The following is a 22146-nucleotide window of genomic DNA, read 5'->3' as shown; positions in this document are numbered from 1 at the left end:
AGAACAAGTGTTTAGGTCTTATCTCACTCAAGGTCTTAGCAATAAGAGTTTCTACAGTACAAAGAGGTTCTGGGTACATCTACTTTCTCACCATGAGGAAGGTGTATAAAAAGCAAGCATTCAGAAGAAAGACTAAAAGAAAAAACTTAAATTAGAAAAAAATTATTAGAGAAGAAAGGAAAAAAGTTTAAAAAAAGACTGAATAAAGGAGGGACAAACCTAAACCAGAGAGCACTGAATACCAGGTGATGAGATTAAAAGAGATAGCAAGGCAAGGCCAGACAGACAGTGGATAAGCCTCAAGGTTAGGATACTGGCAATGAAATAAAAGAACAGCAAAAAGGTCAAGAAAAAGAGGGGGCTATAGCATAAAGAAGCAGTAATAAGAAAAGAGTGAACCAAACTTTAAAAGTGTGAAAACGAAAGAAGGAAGGAATGGAAAAGCAAAAGGAGACAACAAAAGAAAAATTCAAAATTTTAAACATATGTTCCCCCAAAAGAGGGCTAACAAGAATGGAATAGGAGCTAATATTTGAGGTGGCAATCTGATGCCACCTGGGCTGTGAAAGGTAGATAAAAGAGGTCCTTGGTACCCAAGGATAATTGTTCTAGAACCTTTTTAAAAGGCCCAGGCATTTGAGAATAAATGGTGTAAAAAAAAATAAAGGGTTGACTACAACTTAATCTGAAATATGAAACTAAAACTTATGAAAATTATTTTTTAAATAGTTAATGGTTTCACTCATATGCTTTTATTTATTTTTTTATTTTTGGCATATAATAGTATAATGGCATAACATTCACCAGCTTTGAAATTTGTAACATGAGCATATAATAGGTAATTCTGTTTTGAAAACTTCCAACAATTTTTTCAAGGGCCTCCCTTAATTCTTTGCTACTCAAATTGTTCTCTGAAATGCGTATGAGTCATCAACCTTTTTTCAATTGTTAACTCTGCTAAATACCCATCTGTTAACAATTTTGCAAGTGATTAAAGCCATTCTCTTGTACTTTCATAGACTTTATGAAGTTTTGCATCTTTTGCAAGGTTTATAATTTCATTTTGGTTTGTGCTGTATTTGCATTAGATTAGCAAGGAAGTAATAGAGAAGGATGCTGATGTGATGGATGGGAAAGATAACAGCCAGAGTTAATGAGGGATAGCTGGTGAGCAGGGCCTAATTTTAGAAGTGCTTAGTTCATCAGTGAATATTCTCTTGTTTGGCAAATTTGCTTATCCATGAATCCTTCAGATTAATGAACACTGGATACTGAAGATCTCCTGTAATACTACATTACAAGTGTTCTGAAGATTAAATTTAGGATAAATGTAAAATTTTTGTAAAGCTATGTTTAGAACATATGTTAAAAACCTCTAGCACAATGCCTGAGCCAACTGAAGTTGAAGTTGATTAACTGATGTTTGTTAAACCTGAAAGGCAGAAACTGGGAGAAAAGGTACCATTAATGAAAAGGGAACAAAAAATAAAAGAGCAGTAACACGCACTATGAAAACTTATTTTCAGTTTATAAGCAAATCAGGACACAGGAAAAACACAAATAGCTATTAATAAAATTAAAAGTTCAGAGTATATGGGGAATTTAAAGCTGAGAGGGAAAAGTCACAATGACTAGAACAAAAAAGAAGGAAAGTTGGAAGGGCTGGACATTGAGGTGGGTTTAAGAACAGAGTAAGTTTCCGAAAGGCAAAGATGAGGAGAAGGCATATCACGTATAGGCAACAACAGATCAACAATTAGGAAGAACTAATAAATAATCCTAGAAAGTTGGTGATATTTAACTAAACTAAAATATGGTAAGGATCATTTATGGAAGGGCAGTAAATATCAAGGTTAATGAGTTCACACTAAATTTAATAAGCAATAGTTTCTTGGGGGAGAGGGAACAAGGGGAGAGAAAGAGGATTCTAAGCAGAATAAGACTTTAAGCCCACACAGCTGGGAGAAGGGTGGTGCTGTTAAGGACCTAAGAAGTTCTGAATTGCTGACTGGGGAGGTGTGGGAAGGCAAGGCTAAGATGGTGACAGTAACTGGGGATTCACTGACAATGAGGTAATTAAGCCATGTCCATTCAGGTGGAGCTCAGGATCCACTTGAGGCTAAAACAGGTTCATCCATGTAAACACAGTTTTTAAGGGTATGGAAAAAGTTTGAGGGAAAACAATGGAGCCATAGCTTACTTAGATGAAGGTTCTAGAATCAGCCCATGAATTAAAGAAAGATTTTTGCTTTTAATTCCAAATTACTCTTGAAATATTCTTAAAGGTGGTAATGGAGACAGGCACACAATCTCTCAGTAAGTCCACATGGCCAGGTATTCCTTCAGCACTGAAACGGACCATTAGTTTTTCAGTGAATCCTAGATGAAGCCTTTGGTTGAAATTTAGGGTAGCAACGAATGAACAACATGAATACATACATAAATACTAGAACTTCAAGTCAAGGAAACTGCTCACACAGGAGGCACATGGAAGCTGAAGCTGACTCAAGAAACAGTGGATTCACAGTTCCACCTCCTAACTGCTCACTCTGGGGGAGATGCTTGATAAATGGAGTCCAGGCAGGACTGCCAGCATTACTCTACTTGCTATTATTAAACATTCTTTTTCATTTGGCTGAGTATCTGTGGTTGAGTTTGTGTCATTTATATGTACATATGATATAATTTTAATATTTGAAGTGATGAGCTTGTATGCTGTCTCCAAAGAGAAGAGCAATGAATGAGGATAAAAACTTGGGAGAATGCTTATATTTATGTACAGAAAGGAAATTACAGCTGAGATGGGAACATAATAGTTATAAAAGACAACATCACCTCTCAGAAGTTAAAGGGAGAAGGAGAGGCTGTCATCTATGTCAAGGGCTCAGAAAAAGGCCAGGGAAAGGAGTGAGAGCTGTGGAATTCGGTCACTAGCACCAGTGTTAGCCTTTAAGCAGCAGCTTCAGTTGAAAAATGTAGGGAGGGGGATTGAAACTGCATGAATTAGAAAGTCTGTGTATGACAGAAGGGAAGCAGTGGAAGAAAGGGAAGACAAGGAGAAACAGGGTCAAATTTTTTTAAATATACAGGATTTCTTTAAGTTATTGATTTTCCTATTCTCTTTTAAACTCAAGAAACTTTGGTAGAGATTCAACTTAGGGAAAGGACAACTAGAATATATCTAGCAGTCTAAAACTGTGTAGTAATTGTGGCTAGCTAGGTAGTAGCACAGAGAACATACTTCTACAGCAAAGCCCCAACTGAAATGCTGTTGTTTTAAAAATAACACATTACTCTAAACTAAAATAATCCAATGTATAATAGTCATGAAACTAATAAAAGGCCTAAAGAGCCTTCTAGAAGAATCTATGACATCCTTAGAAGATCCTTCAGAATCTTCACTGCATCCTTTCCCTGTTAAATCAGTCTTCACATCTTTCCCATTTTTGTCAGTAGCAGATTCATACTATCTCTGACTTGAAAGAATTAGGAAAGGTCACCAAGTTAAACCTTTCATCCAATGCTTAAAACTCCATCCAATATCTGTAATGAAAGGAGGTCACCCACTTATGCATGAAAGCATCCACAGATGGGGAAATTTCTAGCTTCAAAAAGCACTTTTTTAAGTTTCTTCCTTCCTGGATTCATTAATCTCCTTGTCCCCACGCACCTACCTCCAACTAAAACAAGTCAAAGCATAACCCCACATGTCACCACTCCTCCCAACACTCTTACACGGTTTCAAATAGATACATTAATTTCTATTTGGCAATGTTCTTTGGATTTATCACTTGCTGGCCACTCCTGCAATTAATACCTGACCCTACCCAAAACTCCTTTTACCATTTACTTTATCACTCACGTGCTTAGTATTTTAGCAGCTATAAAGATTCCAACTTAGCCTATGCAATACTACCAAGATAATCTTCCTAAAATTAAAAATTCCCATTACATCCTTCCTATAGGAGGAACTTACTGGTCTTCCCATTTGACTTAATTTAAAAGGCAAACTTCTCTTCCTAGCTCTCAGACTTTTATACTCCTGCCCTTGCCCACTGCTCTCTATCATAAAGAAGTCCCTGTGAAACCCAATCTTGTTAATATCTCTCTCATACACCATGTTTACTCATCCTCTGCATCCAACTTTGCCTTCGTAAGTAGACAACATGCTTCATGAGAAAAAACTGTTTTATGTTTTACACTTCCACTGGATTCTGAATAGTAATCAGCACTACAATGAGCACATCCTAAGTGCTCAGGGAATACCTGTTGACTGGTTTTTCCCCACTGGATTTATACATAGTTTGAATGTACTGTTCAACACCAAGCCAGTGTTCATACTATTCCCTCCACTTGCCCTTTCTTTATGTGTAAAACTCCTATTCATCCTTCAAACTTCAGCTAAAGCATCTCCCATTAGGAAGTCTTTCCTGATTATCCTAGCAAGAATGAATATTACCACTTGTTTTCCTGTAGCATTTTACTTGTAAATCTATCACACAACTTCAATCATTTCGTCTTATAACATCTAGACGGTAAGGTGGTGTTTTTTGGTTTTTTTTAAAGCAGATGAAAAAATCCATCTCTTCCTCATTTTAATGTGTCCCCTCTTTCCCTTACACACTTCCCCCAGTGCCTAAAACAGTGCCTTACATGAAATAGGTGATCAACAAATACTTATGGGAGTGAATGGACTTTCTTCACCAAATATTTTCCTAAATGAAAACAACAAATACAACCAAATGAGTAAGTAAAGCATCTTAATAACTGTTTACTTCCCGTTGAGTTACATCATTTAGTAGCCTACTGTTCCAATGGTTAATGAAATTCTTTTGTTAGGTATTAGGTAGAAATCCTATTAACTAACCTAAAGAAAAGGGGATAGATTAATTTTTCAAGGTGTTTACGGTGACTGTTAATCTAGTATTTTGAAATGTATCTATTCAGGTTATTCTCCCCTGCAAAGCAACAGAAATTATATGATAAATATAAATATATCCTGGGTATTTTCTAGATAATAAAATACACATATTTTTTCAAGTCATCTGAGTTCAATAAATCAACCTCAAAGTAATATTCAAACTTCACTCTATGGATAATAGAATGTTAAGATTTTGGTAGTTTCATTTTATCATTATTTTTACAAAAAAACCCCAAAAGATGTAATAAATGTTTGATAACTTCTAACCCCAAAACTGCATTTATTTATTTATTTATTTATTCATTTATTTATTTTAAACATTTTATTTATTTTTGAGACAGGGAGAGACAGAGCATGAACAGGGGAGAGTCAGAGAGAGGGAGACACAGAATCTGAAACAGGCTCCAGGCTCTGAGCTGTCAGCACAGAGCCCGACGCGGGGCTCGAACTCACGGACCGCGAGATCATGACCTGAGCCGAAGTCGGCCGCTTAACCGACTGAGCCACCCAGGCGTCCCCCAAAACTGCATTTAAATGTGAGAATCAATATACAATTTTGTTATTAAATGAAAACTTTCAAAAGTAAGAGGGAGCATGATATTAATCTAGGACTTCAACTGAACTCTAAGATTCTGAAATATAGCCAAAATTTGACTATTTATTAGATGTGTGGCTTTGATCAAGCCAATTAACCTCTTTGAGGCCCAGTTTTATCGTGTAAAATAATAGTATTTGCTTCATCTACTTCTTGGGATTGATATGAGCATCAAATGAGATGGCATAAAGTTGTAAGTGCTATTGCATTTTCATGTCTTACTTTATATAATGTTCATGAGTGAGGTTATCCTTCAATTTTCTGGAAATACTGAGGTCAGAATCAGTTTCCTTGAAAATCTGGTAGATGTTTTCTGTAAAACTGTCTGGGCCTGGTGTTTTCTTATGAAAAAAATGTTAATTGTTCCTTTATCAGGTTTTCTTTTTAAAACAATTTGGTGAGATAGATTTTCCTATGAATTTCTAAGTTTTATTTAAATTTTCAAATTTATTGACAAAATTCTTTAAGGTACTCCCATGTTTTCAGTATCTGCTATTTTTTTAAGTTAATTTATTTTCAGAGAGACAGAGAGAGAGAGAGCGCACATGAGCATGTGCACAAGTAGGGGATGGGCAGAGAGAGAGGAAGACAGAGAATCCTAAGCAGGGCTGGAACCCATGAAACCATGAGATCATGACCTGAACCAAGATCAACAGTTAGACATCCAACTGACTGAGCCACCCAGGCACCCCTATCTACTGTATGTTTTAAATTTAAATTTTAAGTTATGAAATTATAGGCATTTAAAGTTTTTGGCTTTTATGCATTTAAAGGCATAAATATAAAATTAAAATAATTTCAGTGTAAAACTTAAAATAATTTTTGTTACAATAATATAAAGTAGTATTCTTTGCATTACTATTTCTAGATAAATAGAAATGTCACTAGAATGTTTGCCGGATAACCTGTGGTTTTGGAATGAGATATTTTATTAGTCTATATATATCTTATTCTTTTCCATTACCTAACCTTCTTGAAAGAGACCATTTGAAACAAAAATACAAAAACAATTTTATTCCTAATGATTCTTCCTTTCTAAAAGATTCAAATGAGACAGAATATGGTGCATTAGCTCTGAAGCACTGTTTTTCTGCCCTCCCCCCACCAGCCCCTCACACATATTTCATTTGTAGATATTTCAGGCAACCTGTGATGGGGCGTGGGGGTTGGGGTACGGGGCATCACATTAGGACCAAATAAGATTATTTGATTATTACATACATAGAAAGGCAAGTACAGGATATGAAGCATAGCATAGGAGTCTTAAAAAGAGAGAATGGAGAAAAGATTTAAAATAGAAGCTTCTGTAGAAAGATTTGATTGGACTTTACAGGCATTTAAATACTCCTATGATTGTCACAAATATCAAAAATATATTAGATTTCAGACGAAATACAAGAAAGGCTTGAGAAAAAGGTTAATCTATATCTTGTTTTTAGATTTCACATTTTCAGGGGTATGAGTACAAGAATGTTAATTAAGTCCACCTACTAAAATCCTAACACAAAATCTGAATCAAAAGACAAATACCTTAAAATAAAAAATTACAATTGCTAAATGAGCTCCTTTTCTTGTAATCTTTTTCCTGTTGTATTACCAAGTCACACACCTTGAGCAAATACTGCTGTAGACCCAGAGATGTACTGGCTTGCTTCTCAATTACCTTCTACTCTCAGTGCACTGGGCCTATTTGTATAACTGTTTTTCCCTACTTCGCTTGATATGAATTGCTAAGGGCAGGAAAGAAATGAATTCACTTAAATCATTAGCCAAGTCTCAAAAGACTAACTATCTAAATGACAAAATAGAGACATGACAAATTACCCACATTATGACATCTTCAAAGTATTAACAACGCATGTGACCAAAATAGTAAATACTGGATAGATAATTCAGAGAATAAGGTTTCACCACACTTAGTCACATATATTCTTCAATAACATACCTCAGGAGGTTTGAATTCTTCAATTCCACCTTCCATTTTCTGTTTAAGTGCACTGTTTACTTGCTTAGCATTCTGAACCTTCAACAAAATAACCCAAAGTATGAATCAGATCACATACTTAGGTAAATGTATGAATATTCAATAAATGAAAAGGATATAGGATATATACCAAAACCTGCTTAAATTTTATTTCAGGAGGACAAACACTTATACTTTATCACACTTGGGGCCATTCAACTAATACCCACATCAACTATATATGTATCAACTAATTTTATATATATCTAAAAAACTAAAAGTCTACAAATCATAGTATCTGAGTATCTTTTAACAATATCGCCTCATAAGAAAAATGGTATATAAAGGAATTAAATTCCATTACTATTTCTCATTACCATAATGTTTTGATCAAATAATTATTCCAGTAAGAATGATAATTTTAATAATCATAAGTATCACTGTTGGTGCTTCACATGTAATAAATCATTTAATTCTCAACTATTTTGTGAAGTAAGTATAATCAGTTCTGCTATAACGTGACATACGCATTCTCAAAAATCAGCCCACTACGCAAAGCTGCACAATAAAAAACCACAGGACTTATGGGGAAACAGTTAGGGACACAACACTGAAAAACCTCATCGATGACAAAAAAAAGGAACCTCATAAAAATAATAGTTTTATGCATTCTAAATAAGAAAGAAATTCACAAATGCTACAATATAGATGGTACTTCACCTTGGAAAAGACCTGAGGTTGCTTAGAGAAGGTAGTGTCAAAACAGTTGCAGCTTGTGAGTTACTGGGAAGTGGCAGAAGGAGGTCATTTGAAATCAGATGCAAAGTTTTAACACCACATGTGGATGTGTGTGGTTCGTAATATGCAGTGAACTGAGGGAGACAGTACACATCTGAAGTGTGTGGATACATACTCAGCAAGGTACAGTTTTTCACTGACAAAAGTCAAACATAACCAAATGCAAAATGCACATTATACTCAAATTGTTTCCTAGTGTTATCAGTTGTGTTGGAACAGATTCATGTTTTCAAACCAAGCTTTATAGCAGAACTGACTCTACTTTTACTGTAACCATTTTAGAGATGAGGAAGGTAGGGCACAGAGAAGTCAAGAAACTTTCCCTAGGCCACAGCTCTAGGAGGCAGAACATGAATTTGAACCATGCCAAGTTTTTAACTACTATTTTACTAGAAATATTATTAACATTTACTAGAATATTAAGGGTTAGGATTTTTTTTTTGCTCATTTGGTTACATTTTTTCTTGGTTTGCTCTTTTTTTTAGTTTGCACAATATTTATAAAGTGATTTGTGGAAATTTTTTCCTCAGAGATCATTCAAATGTGGTCAGCCATGTTAGACATACAAAGATAAAATGTAAAAGTCTCAGTCTTTAAAGATTTCATAGATTAGTGGGGAGATAAATATAAAAGTATAGTAAATGCTAAAACACCCAACCTAGACTTGGAGGAAGAGAGAGAAAGGAGTAAGTGTTTTGTATATGTGTTAGTGGGTGTGGGTAGTGGGGAAAATAGGGTAAATTTTCCAAAGGAGATGACACCTAAATTTAGTTTTAAAGGATTAACAAGAATTAAGCAGGGAGATAAGGTTGGAGCAGGAAATGCCTTCCAGGCAGAACAGCAGGTAGAAAAGACAAGAAAGCAGTTAGGCTGGGCCAGAACAAAGAATTTGAATCTTGCCTAAAGACTAAAGGAAACTTTCTGAAGAACTTTTAAGCAAGGGAGTAAATGTAACCATATTTGTCTTTTTAGAGCAATAATTCCAGTTGTAATTTGGAGAAGGGGATAGAGTGAAGACGAAAATTAATCTAACAAGCCAGAGAAGAAATACTGAGGACTTCAATTACCACAGCAGGAAAGAAGGGGCGATGGTGGTGGCACACAGACGGATAAAATAAATAACTTGGAAACAAAATTAAGATGTGCTTGGGAAAAGCTGACAGGGGAGACTCAGGAATCAAGGGTAACTCCAGTCACTGGCCTGAATAAGTGAGTGTGCGTGGTGCTGAGACAGGGAATGCAAAACGAACAGGTAACTGGAGTGGGTAAGGGAGAAGTCCGTTTAGACACTAGGAGATGGGTCTGGGATATAAAAGTAGTAGAATTTATAAACCCAAGAGTGCAAACCTTTACTACGTCACACATCAAAGGACTAACCAAGAAAGGAGTTTAAAGCTTTAAAGAAGGTCCTTCATAAAAATCAATAAATATAAGCTATAAGTGAAGTAGTAGTGTCAAGGATAAAGTATAAATACAGGTGACTGAGTACATTTTATCCCTTCATTATTTAAAAAAATTTTGAGCACTTGGGCACCTGGGTAGCTCAGTCAGTTAAGCATCTGCCTCTTGATCTCGGCTCAGGTCATGAACTCATGGTTCGTGGTTCAAGTCCACATCAGGCTCTGTGCTGGCCGTGCAGAGCCTGCTTGGGATTCTCTCTCTCCCTCTCTCTCTCTCTCTCTCTCAAACTAAATAAAAATAAACTTAAAAAAATAAAACAAAAAATAAAAAAACAAAAAATTTTGAGCACTTTTTAAAAATTTTAACCATGTTACCAAAAAAAAAGTCGAACGACTTTCATACATCAAAACTGGGTTTTCCTTGGCTTTAATACATTAAAACGACATAATCCAATCTAACTCATGTTATCACTTTCAGAGACACAATGCAACTGGAAATACTTTTGCCATTCCAGTGGATATTTCCAAAAAGCAAATGCCTATGGGTGCTCCTGCATCTTCAAAAGAAAAAGAAAAGAAACAGAACCACAGTTCTCCAATGATGGCTGTATTTCCCACACTGCAGAAAAACAATAAAAATCATCCTCAAGAGTTTCAATATGTATTGTAACAAAGATTTCACTCCTTCAGTTTCCTTGCTGACTTCTTAGATCACTTGATTAGAAGACTGCTTTCATTGCTTTTTAACTGCTATTGGTACTTGGTGGGATCTAAGTTTTAAACTTCTGTAAAAAACATTACAAGCTATTTCATGTAATTTAATTTTGTGCTGAATATTCTTCAAAGGACTTTATAAATAATACAATATTTTAAATGAATCCCCGATTCACTTGTCTTTCTACCATATTGTTGCTTTCTCCAACTTTATCAACAAATGATCTAATTCCATGTAAATTCAAGAGGAACCCAAGGACTGGCACTCTTCTAATAAAGCCAGTGACCATAGGAAAGAAACCCCTGAAAACAAGAAAAAAATCAATAAATTTCAAAGATCATGCCTACCGAAGGGCCAACCAACAAGGACAACAAATATACCACCCAGGAAAAATCTTGTAGCTTTCATGTTATGTTTTTGGAAGAAGACTGTGAATGTTCTTTGTAAACCAATTGCAAAAGCCAAGCTAGTCACAAATAAAACATTTCCAATAGCCAGTAGTGCTTTGTCAAATAAGAGAATCACTCCAAAGAACAGGAAAAATACTCCATATCCTGTTAATCCCACTCCAATTCTCTGGGTGTCCGGTAAGGAGATCATGGCTGCCAATGGTGAGAGCAGTTGCAAAAGAACCTCGGGGTGCCCAGGGCGTGAAGCAAAGTCAAGAGAAGCGCCAGGAAGCAGCCCAGGCAAGAACCACCACATCTTCTGGAAAGATGCAGCCACTCCTACCCCAGCTTTAAGACCACTCAAGCCATTTTTAAAAATATTACAGACAAAGTGTTTTAGAAGTTCTCTAAGGAGAAGGGGTGTTGTAGTTTGGGAGATGGGAGTCTTACATACATTCACTGTTCAACTAAAGGCTAAGCATTCAGTCAAAAACATGCTACCTATATTGGAGTCCAGCGTCAGAGCAGTCAAAGGAAAGGAAGTCTAAGAAGGAAGAAGTGGTTGTCAGTGTCAAATATTATTGAGCAGTAATAGATTCAATAGAAATAAGAACCAAGAAGAGGGCATGAGATCTGGCAACTTGTTAACAAATAAACTTGAGATTGCTTTTGCAGTGGTAGAATTAGGATAGTGTATGGGGCAGAAATTAGATTGGGATGGGTCAGAGAATATGTGATGATAAGAAAGCAGAGGAAGCTAATATGGTAGATATTTATTCAAGAAGTCGGTTGGAGAAGAGAAGAGGAATGTAAGAGCAGTTTGGGGAAAAAACAAGGGTCAAAAGAGAGAAATCTGAATGTTTGGGACACAGAAAAACGATCTTGCTCCCACACTATACTGCTGCAAGATTCTTACATTTTATATACAGTGGTATAATATTAACTCCAAGGAAGCATATTGTAATACTTAAGCTAGGACGATTATGGTAGGTTGAAGATGCATACTGTAATCTCTAGGGCAACTACTTAAAAGATGCGAAGAGATACAGTTGAAAAATGTAAGTAAGATCATGTCACACTTCTCTTTAAAATCCTTCAGTGGTTTCCTAACTCATGATTAATTTTACATTTCTTAACATAAATTCCTGTCTGCCTGTGCTGTAACGTGAAGGCAAGTAGAAATTAACGAAGAGCTTTAAGATGAATGATTCTGATCATACAAGTATTTTAAGAAGATAACACTGACAGCAATGTATAACATGGAGCTGCAGAGAAGTGGATAGTAAGGACAATCAACAAGACAGTTAGGGTTGGATAAGAGGTGGTAAGGGCCTGAACAAAGGTAGTAGTGATGGGATTAAAAATGAGGGGACTGATTTAAAGAAAATTTCTCAGATAAAACTTACACAACTTGGTTACCACTTGGGTTTGTGTGTACTGGGGGATGTGATAATAGCAAGGGATAAATCAAAGATGATTCTCATGCTTCACTAAGACAGAAAACAGAAAAGAAATCTTTAGGGGATAGATTAGATGCCTAGCAGGTAGCTAGAAATACAGCAATATAGAGCTTGGGAGAAAAGTCATAGCCTGAGAAGTAGATTCAGCTGTCACTGGCATGTAGTGTATGGTTGATACAGACCAAGAAAGTACAGACTTGGAAGAGTACCTAGATCTAAGAGACACGGAAAACAACGGAGACAAATAAAAAGAGGAAAAGGTGACCGAGAAAGGCCAGACACCTAATGAAAACCATTAACTGAGTACATACTATGTGCGAGGCACTGTTGTAAGCATTCTCATGTATTTTCTTATTTAATTCTTCCCAAGCATCATGTTGTTATCCACATTTCAAGATGAAGAAACTGAGTTAAGAGTTAAACAGCTCCCCTAAGGTTACACACGAAGTAGACGATGTAGGTGGGGTTAAAATTTAGGTTCACTGACCCTATATCCTTACTCTTAACCATGATTAACCTAATTATGATGAGAATACATTTATAATACCTCGGCTGCTACCACTGGTAATAATGATGAGGAGGTGAGAGCAGCCAGTACTCACTGAGCATTCAAAATGTTCCAGACGCTGCTCAACAACCTACATGTAAAATCTCAAACAATTCCCAACAACTTGCAAGAGAAGTAGGATTATTACCCCCAATTTCATAGATATAAAATTGAAGCTCAGAGAGTCTATTATTTCCCAGTATCACAGAGCTAACAGGTAGTGATGCTGGGATTCAAATTTAGAATAGACAGAAGCATCTTTGAATTTGGAAACAAAGTAAATTTTAAAGACTGAAACTTATGTAAACAGGTAGCTGAGAAAACGTGCAAAGAGCTGAAGTTCACTGAGGTTTCAAAAGGGGATAAACAAAATGGATAGGATCATTAAAAATGATTTTTATGAAATACCTGACGTTTTAAAGAGATCAGCTCCATGTCCAGTTGCCGCAGGATGGTGTTGGCTGCATTGGGACTACAGGAAACTGCTACCACATCCTCCTGGGTTAAATACATGCCCTTAGGTGGACGGCACTTGGAGCGCTGAGAGTGATGGCGGTGTTGTAAACTCTGATACTCTCTCCTTCCAAGTCCAATCTTGCTGGTTTGGACAGGCTGTTCAGTATTGCCCTAGAAGGATAAAGGTAGAGTAACAGGTTATTTTGTTTTCACACACAAATAACCTGAAAACAGTCTATTACTAGAAGTATCTGCTGCACTAAGTACACCTAAAAAAGACTTCTAACCCATTACATCACATATGAGTACACACGCAGCACTTACCAACGGGGGGAAAAAAAGTATACAACATAATGCATCCCTGACCCAATCTACTCAATAAAATGTTTGGTTTCCAGCCCAGAGGCCTATAGAGGACTATGAACAAATGAAAAAATAAGTTGGACTCTAAACTATTCTTGTTTGCTTCAAAATAGAATACCATTTCCCTCAGCAATAAAGGGCCAAAAAAGCTATAACTTATTAAGTGCAAAAGTATTTTAAGAAATTAAAAAGAAGCAAATTAGGAATTATGACAAGTGGCCAATAACATTTCATTCTCACTTTAAAGTTGTTGAAAGAGAAGTAGGCCCCTAAAGATTAAAAAGGACACAGAATTATCTTTTTATTTTTTTATTTAAAAAAATTGTTTTAATGTTTATTTTATTTTTGAGAGAGAGAGAGAGAGAGAGACAGAGCATGAGTGGGGGAGGAGCAGAGAGAGAGGGAGACACAGAATCCAAAGCAGGCTCCAGGCTCTGAGCTGTCAGCACAGAGCTCGACGCGGGGCTCGAACCCATGAACCGTGAGATCATGACCTGAGCCGAAGTCGGATGCTTAACCGACAGAGCCACCCAGGCACCCCTCTTATTTTTTTAAATGTTTGTTTATTTTTGAGAGAGCGAGCGAGTGAGCATAAGTGGGGGAGGGGCAGAGAGAGAGAGGGGGACACAGAATCCGAAGCAGGCTCCAGGCTCTGAGCTGTCAGCACAGAGCCCAACGCAGGACTCGAACTCAGAACCATGAGATAATGACCTGAGCCAAAGTCGGACACTTAACTGACTAAGCCACCCAGGTGCCCCAACACAGAATTATCTTAAACTTGACATTTCTAAACTCTAAATCTATTTATCTGTGAATAAAATATGATGTGAATTTGTATTTTGGAAGAGGTTAAGACAGTCCTAATAATAATGACCATGAAATGTTAAGTAGGATTTCATTGTTACTTTCAATATTCTTAAAGTGTGACATAAAAATACAATGTCATTCTGTGCTTCTGAGACAGGAATCCATTTGAAACTGCCCATTAGGTTGAATAGCACCTAATTTCAACTGAACAGATTTAATACTCCAATTCTTTAGAAAAGGAATCCAAGGGGATAAGTGAGTATACAGGAGCTGGCACTTGCCTAACACCCATGCTTCAATGGACAACAGGTGTCTCACACTGGGGGACATCTACGCGGCTCAGTTGGTTAAGGGTCAGACTTCAGCTCAGGTAATGATGTCACTGTGAGTTTGAGCCCTGATCCGGCTATGTGCTCTTGATGCAGACCCTGCTTTGGATCCTCTGTCTCCCTCTCTCTCTGCCCCTCCCTTACACTCTCTCTCTCTTAAAAATAAATAAATTAGAAAGAGAGAGAGAGAAAGAAAGAAAGGGCCTCAGGTTGGTAGGGCCTTCAGACATTTAGCAAAAACAAATGCAAAGTGTCTCTAGAAGAATGCATTTTATTTATTTTTTCTTAAAGTTTATTTATTTTGAGAGAGAGAGCATCCATGTGCATGTGGGGGAAGGGCAGAGAGAGAGAGAAAGAGAATCCCAAGTGGGCTCCGTGCTGTGGAGCTTAAATTCACAAATCCGTGAGATCATGACCTGAGCTGAAACCAAGAGTCGGATGCTTAACCAACTGAGCCAACCAGGTACCCCTTAGAAGAATGAATTTTAAACCCACGTCTCAAAAGTTTTCCACAAGTATGTTCCAAGGAAAATGAGCTCTCAACCACAAACTGCAAACAAGTCCCATGAGTGACAGACAGCGGAACAAAAGAATTAGATCTGCAAAGATTGAAGATATTAGAATTACTGGATAAAGAAAATACAATGTGTTACATGTGCGTAAAGAAATAAATGACAGAATTGAAAATATGGAACATTCTTTTATGAGTCTATCAGAACTGACTAAGCAGATATGCAAAAGAACTGAATAGAACATCTAGAAATAAAAAAAAAAAATAGTATAAAGAAGATTAGAAATTCCGTGATTAGAAACTCAGAAAATTAGACAGAGCTCAGAAGAACAGCAGCAACTGCACACATGTAAAAATGACCATAATGCAGTACAGAAATATGGAAAGACAAAAAGATGGAAAATGAGATGGTTAAGAGACATGTTAAAGTCCATTAAAATGATTCCCAAAGGAAAGAATAGGGAGAATGAGGAAGACATAATATTCAAAGAGGCAACCAGTGAGAATTTTACAGAACTTAAGACATAGGGTTCAGGAAATACAATGAATCCAAAACAAGTTTACAAACAAAAACAAAAACAAAAACAAACAAAACAAAACAAAACAAAACAAAAAACAACAAAAACACCAACAACAAAAAACCCCAGCTCCACACAGATACATTAAAGTGAAACACCACTGGGGTGCCTGGGTGGCTCAGTTGGTTAAGTGTCCGACTTCGACTCAGGTCGTGATCACCCGGTTGACAAGTTTGAGCTCCGCGTCAAGCTCTGTGCTGACAGCTCAAAGCCTGGAGCCTGCTTTGGATCTATGTCTCCCTCTCTCTGTCTGACCCTCCCTGCTCACACTCTGTCTCTCTCTCAAAAATAAACATTAAAAAAAAAAAAAGTGAAACACCGTTAAAGACAAAGTAGACGTGTGCCTGTGTGGCTCAGTCAGTTAAGCATCCGACTTCAGCTCAGGTCATGATCTCACAGTGTGAGTTTGAGCCCCACATCAGGCTCCGTACTGGTGGTGTGGAGCCTGCTTGGGATTTCTCTCTCTGCCTTCTCCCATACCACACACGTGCCCGTGTTCTCTCTCTCTCTCTCAAAATAAACTTAAAAAAAAAAAAAAAAAAAAAAGACAAAGAAGAGACCATAAAGACAGAGAAAAAGACAAATTACCTCCAAAGGAATGATAATTAGCCTGACAGCAGACTTCTCTGCAGGAACAATAGAAATGAGAAGCAGTAGAATATTATATTCAAATAATTAACTGTCAACCTAGGAGTCTAATCCCAGCAAAACCAGGGTTTCAAGAACAAGAGAGATATAGACATTGTAGACATACCAAAACTAACTGTGTTTATAAGTAACAGATTCTCACAAATTTAACTTGTAGAAGATACATACACTTCAGGACAAGGGGAAATGATTTTTGAAGAAATGTCTAAAATTCAAGAAAGAATAATGAGTAAATTTTAAACACGTGTATAAATGTAAATAAAGAACAACTATATGAGATTTTAAAAAACAAGATGTAACTTAAATTAGACAAAAATAGCATATAAATGAGGAGGGTAGTGAATAAAGTCAAAGCATTCTAAGGGCCTTGTATTAATCAAAAAGTCATTAATTTAGATTTTAAGTTAAATATGCAGGAGAGTGTCTGGGTGGCTCAGTCAGTTAAGCGTCTGACTCTTGGTCTCAGCCCAGGTCTTGATCTCAGGGTCTTGAGTTCAAGCCCTGCATTGGGCTTCACACTGAGTGTGTAGCCTATTTCAAAAAACAAAAACCAAAAAAGCCTCCACCAAGTTAAACATGCAGGAAAATTTTCCAGGGTACACAATAAGAATAGAAATATAGAAACATCCCAAACTAGCAGAGACTAAAAAAAATGGAACAGAAATTGCAGTCTTAATGCCAAAAAAACAAACAAACAAACAAAAAAACAAGCCATGAAGGAAGAGAAACAAAACTAGAAAAAACAAGACAAAAGGTAAGAACAAGAAAGAACAAAAATACACATAGATCAGTGATTCACAGAGGACACTGTTGAAATGCTGAAAGAAAATAATAGAGATATACCAGGTAAATACTTAATAAATGAAAGATACCAGGCAAAATAATCTTTAAAGCAGAACACATTACAAGAGATGAAAGGGTCATTACATATTGATAAAAGGCTCAATTCAACAGCAAGATAAAATAATTCTAGACTTCTATGCACCTAATAATAGCTTCAAAACATAAAATATCACAAAAACATCACTTCTCAATTAATTGATCAGTAAGCAGATAACAAAAACCATGCTAGCAAGGAAGCAAGCAGTAAGAGAACATAGACTTCAAGCACAGAACGGACAAGCTACAATTAATAGACACAGACAGAATCCTGTAACCAAAAGGGTATATATTCTTCTCAAGCACATAAGGAAAAACATTTCTGAAAATCCCATATTCTAAACCTGGAGGTTTCAAAACATGTCATCAAAATTCTCAACATTCCAGTCACTGAGAAGTGGGGATCTATATCCTCTCCCCTCGATTCTGGATCAACTTCAGTAACTCACTTATAACCCACAGAAGTGATGCTGAATAACTTCCAAGGCTAGGCCAGAAATGGCTGGGTAGCTTCCACTTAGTGCTTTTGGGATGAATGCTTTGGAGAAAACAAGCCCATGGTAAAAAGCCAGATCACTCAGATCACTCACGGGCCATCAGGCTAGAGAGGAATGCCAGCTGACAGCTAGCATATCAACTACCAGTCATGTGAGCAAGTCGAAAACCTTCAATTATACTCTAGTCGATGCTGAAACATAAAAACCATGCCCTCTACAATTAGGAATAAGGTAAAAACATTTGTTATCATAATGTTCTTTTCAACATAATAATGGTGAACCTAGCCAGTTCAATAAGGGAAGAAATTAAAAGGTAGGTAAGAATTGAAAAGAAATAAAACTGCTATCATTTTCAGATAACATAAATACCTTTGTAGGAAATGTAAACTTATCTACAAATAAATTACACAAAAGTTTCATCTCTCCCTATTTGTATATCTCCACTTCTATATGTAGATTCAAAGGAATATCTAATATGGCTTTTCTAGGAATTGTTAAGCCTCAAGAGCAAAAGTCAAAGAACTTACTCTTTTTGTTTTATTTAGTTTTGAGAGAGATTGAGATCCTGCACAAAAGCAGGGGAGAGGCAAAAAGAGAGAGAGGAACACAGAGGATCTGAACACCAAGCAGTGGGACTTAATCTATCAGCTAACAAGACTTATTATAAAGATATAGTAATTAAGACATTGTGGGACGGGGGATATTTAAGTGACAAGAGGAGCAGACTAGACAGCCATGTATATACAAAACCTCATATATGATAAAGCTGACACTGCAGACCAATTAAAAGAGATAAACTCACTTCTATATTAGAAAACAAAAATAACAATGGATTTCTACCTCACAACATGAACAAAACTAAATTACTAACAGATCAAGGACTTAAGTGTAAAAAGCAAAACTTTAAAATTTGAAGAATATAAACGAACATTGAAATTTGAATATTTACACGCTTCTGACAAAATAGGTGTTCACCAAAACATGTAAAGAGAGTTAAAAGATAAACCACAAACTGCTAAAAGATATTGCAACATGCTTAACTAAAGGATTAGTATCCAAAATACATAAAGAATTCAATATGAAAGAAAACTTTCATATTCTGTCTTAAAAGACAAAAACCCAACAGAAAAGAAGATAAAAAACAAACACAAATAGCATTTTTTCTAAAAAAGACACAATAGACAGAAAAATATTCAGTGTCATTAGTAATCTGATGAAATTGAGAAGACAACACCATTTCATATTACCATATCTGTAACATTTTATAAGTGATTATGTCACATATTGGCAAGTGGCTAATAAGTACCCTATGGCCCAAAAGAAATACAACTGAACTTGAACAATGTAGGGGATGGGTGCACTGACCTTCCTTGTAGTCGAAAATCTGTATGTAACCTTTAACTCCCCCAAACCTTAACTACTACTAATAGCCTACTGTTGACCAGAGCCTTATTGACAATACAATTAACACATGTTTTGTATGTTGTATATGTTATACACTGCATTCTTAAAATAAACTTGGCTAGAAAAAAGAAAATGTTATGAAGAAAATAAACCTTACAGTACTGGATTTATTGAAAACATCTGCATGTAAGTGGACCCACAGAGTTCAAAACCCATGTTGTTCAAGGGTTGACTGTACATCAAATGTGGAAAATGGTTTGCCATTACCCAGTAAAGTTGAACATGGTTATACCCTAGAATAATTCCATTCCAAATACTGCTAGGGTATTACTTACTCCGTCAAGTCACTGGTGGCATTTTGGTGGGAAAAATCTGTGCTGTGCATTGCAGGAGAGCTGGTGGGCATGCCTTTCCCACCACATACCGGCAGTGCTCTACAATCATCGTAATAGCGAAAACCCTCCATAATTTCTACATGCCCCTTATGGTTGCAATATTAAAACCTGCTAAACCTGAGAAGCTCTGTTCCAAAAGAACGCTTTAAAAAAATTTTTTTTTAAGTGTTTATTTTTTGAGAGAGACAGAGCATGTGGGGGGGAGGGGCAGAGAGAGAGGGAGACACAGAATCTGAAACAGGTTCCAGGCTCTGAGCTATCAGCAGAGCTAGGCAGGTTTGGGAAGAAAGAGAATTCCAGAAAAAGAGAGAACCAACATAACCACAGGACAAAAGCCAGGGAACTAAAAAACTTATCTAAAAACACTGCTAGTAATTTGAAATATGTGGGGTGGGGTAGGGAATGCCTCACTGGAGAGCTTTGTGTTTTATCCTAATCCTACAAAGCCATGAAAAGGTTGCCAGCAGTAAATTTGGTTTTCAAAAGATTGCTTCAGTAATAGGGTTAAAGAACAGACTGGAAGGGGTGGTGGGAAGAGTCTGGAAGCAAGGAGAGAAGACAGAACATTCCAGTAATTCAAAGAGATGAAAACCTGAAAATAAGGCAATGGCATACAACATAAAGAAAAGGACAAAATTTATACTTGAAAGAAAAAAATTAAAAACAATGACAAAACAAACAGAATTGAGAAAGTATAGAATAGTATAGTTTAAAATAGTAACTGAAAAAGAAAAAAAGTCACCAAAATTGAGACACAACAGTTTAAAAAGTAGACAAGAATCGCGGAATCGTGTTACAAAAATCAAAGAACAGATTTTCAGGAAGAAGGGAGGGGTGAGTTACTTGAAATGATAAAGAAAGCACAAGTAGAATACAATGAACAATCAATCACTGGATATGGCAGTTAGGTCACTGATGACCTCTGTCCATAGTTTCAGTGAAGTGAAAAGACAGAAGCCTGACTGAAGCAAAGTCAAGAGTGAAGTAGTATTAAGGAGGAGAGTTTCTTCTAGACTAGTAGAGAGATACTTATGCTTTTCTATTATTTTTTACTTTAGTGAGAGCGAGCGAGTGCACACAAGCAGGGGAGAAGAGCAGGAGAGAGAGAGAGAGAGAGAGAGAGAGAGAGAGAGAGAGAGAGAGAGAGAGGGAGAGAGAGAATCCAAAGCAGGCTCCACACTCAGTACAGAGTCTGATGTGGGGTGTGGTTGTGGTGGGGCTCGATCTCATGACCTCAAAATTGTGACCTGAGCTGAAATCAAGAGTCAGATTCTTAACCAACCAACAGAGTCACCCAGGCACCCCAAGATAGTTATGCTTTTAAACAGAAGACCTGGATATACTTTTGAACTGCAATGAAAAAGCTGAGGGGCATCTGGGTGGCTCAGTTGGTTGAGCATCAGAGTTCATTCAGCTCAGGTCATGATCTCACAGCTCGTGAGTTCGAGCCCCACATTGGGCTCTGTGTTGACAGCTCAGAGCCTGGAGCCTGCTTCAGATTCTGTGTCTCCCTCTCTCTCTGCCTCTTCTCCACTCACGCTCTCTCTCTCAAAAATAAACATTAAAAAAATTTTTTAAAAAAAGAGAAAAGGCTGAAAATATGGCATAGAGAGGGATAACTAATGGGAAAAGTTCTAGATGTGACATGAAAGGATAGACGGGATCAAACAAGCAATGGAATTATAGCACAAGGGAAGGGACCTTTGTTACTGTGTGAGACAGGCATTTAGGCAGACTTCATTCAGTAAATGTTCCTGATATCATTTCATACTGACAGATCTGTAACATTTTTTTTAAAGTCTGATCACCTCAAATACTGACAAAGAAGTGGACAATGAGTACTGTGTAACGTGCTAGGAGATACAAGATACACAATGTAACTCAGTCCCTGACTTCAAAAACTTTGCTGGAATGTAAGGGAGCTCCTGCTTGATATTTTCTCTGTGGAGTAGGTGAAGTTCTCTGCTGAGATTTTGGGCGGGGGAGAAGCGGTAGATGATGTATACAGAAAACCAGCAACTTTTATTCAGGATTTATTATGTCCTGGGTACTCTAAGTGATTCTATACATATTACCTCTCTGATTCCCAGAACAATTCTTATTTTCATTTTACCAATGGAAAACCTGGAGGCTGAGAGGTTAAAAACAGGCATTAAGGACTACACAGAGACCTGAAGCTATTTTTTCTAAGTAGCAACAATTTACATGATTGTGCCATGTTCTCCTGCTGTGCCTCTCAGACCAAGAACAGCAACTGATGAAGCAGTGTGGGTTTACAGGGTTAGGGAAGGTATGCAAAATAGGGACATGGGGACTTAAAGATACTAGGAAGAGAGCAATTTAAGTAGTTGATCCTTGGGTCTATAGCTCAGGGAAACAAGGCAGACTTGGAAAAAAATTAAGGAATCAAGTAATTTGAAAACATTTAGCAGTAGTAAGAAAATTAGTTACATATCAAATTGAGGCAAGAGTAGGATCCTTAAGTTGTCAC

The 22146-nt window shown here is 36.8% G+C and overlaps 2 protein-coding genes across 6 annotated transcripts in view; both read right to left on the bottom strand.

The window, feature by feature from the left end:
• The window catches only part of RCOR3 (REST corepressor 3), a 53005-nt gene that overhangs the window by 12273 nt on the left and 18586 nt on the right, over window positions 1-22146 (bottom strand). For all 5 annotated transcript variants that reach the window (XM_019429213.2, XM_019429221.2, XM_019429182.2 and 2 more), the window contains 2 exons: window positions 13197-13415; window positions 7462-7539 (listed from right to left, as the gene is read on the bottom strand). In XM_019429213.2, coding sequence (XP_019284758.1) covers window positions 7462-7539; window positions 13197-13415 — 297 coding nt within the window. The remainder of the gene's footprint in view (window positions 1-7461; window positions 7540-13196; window positions 13416-22146) is intronic.
• LOC109254902 (vesicle transport protein GOT1B-like) lies at window positions 9017-11157 on the bottom strand. The gene is given in 3 exon segments (XM_053909136.1): window positions 9017-10714; window positions 10716-10739; window positions 10741-11157. Coding segments are annotated over 3 exon segments (549 nt in total). The 5' UTR covers window positions 11098-11157; the 3' UTR covers window positions 9017-10546.

The sequence above is a fragment of the Panthera pardus genome, unplaced genomic scaffold (assembly GCF_024362965.1).
Source record: "Panthera pardus isolate Hobbes unplaced genomic scaffold, ASM2436296v1 HiC_scaffold_21, whole genome shotgun sequence".
NCBI classification, from domain to species: Eukaryota; Metazoa; Chordata; class Mammalia; order Carnivora; family Felidae; genus Panthera; species Panthera pardus.
This window is presented reverse-complemented; position numbering and strand designations above follow the sequence as displayed.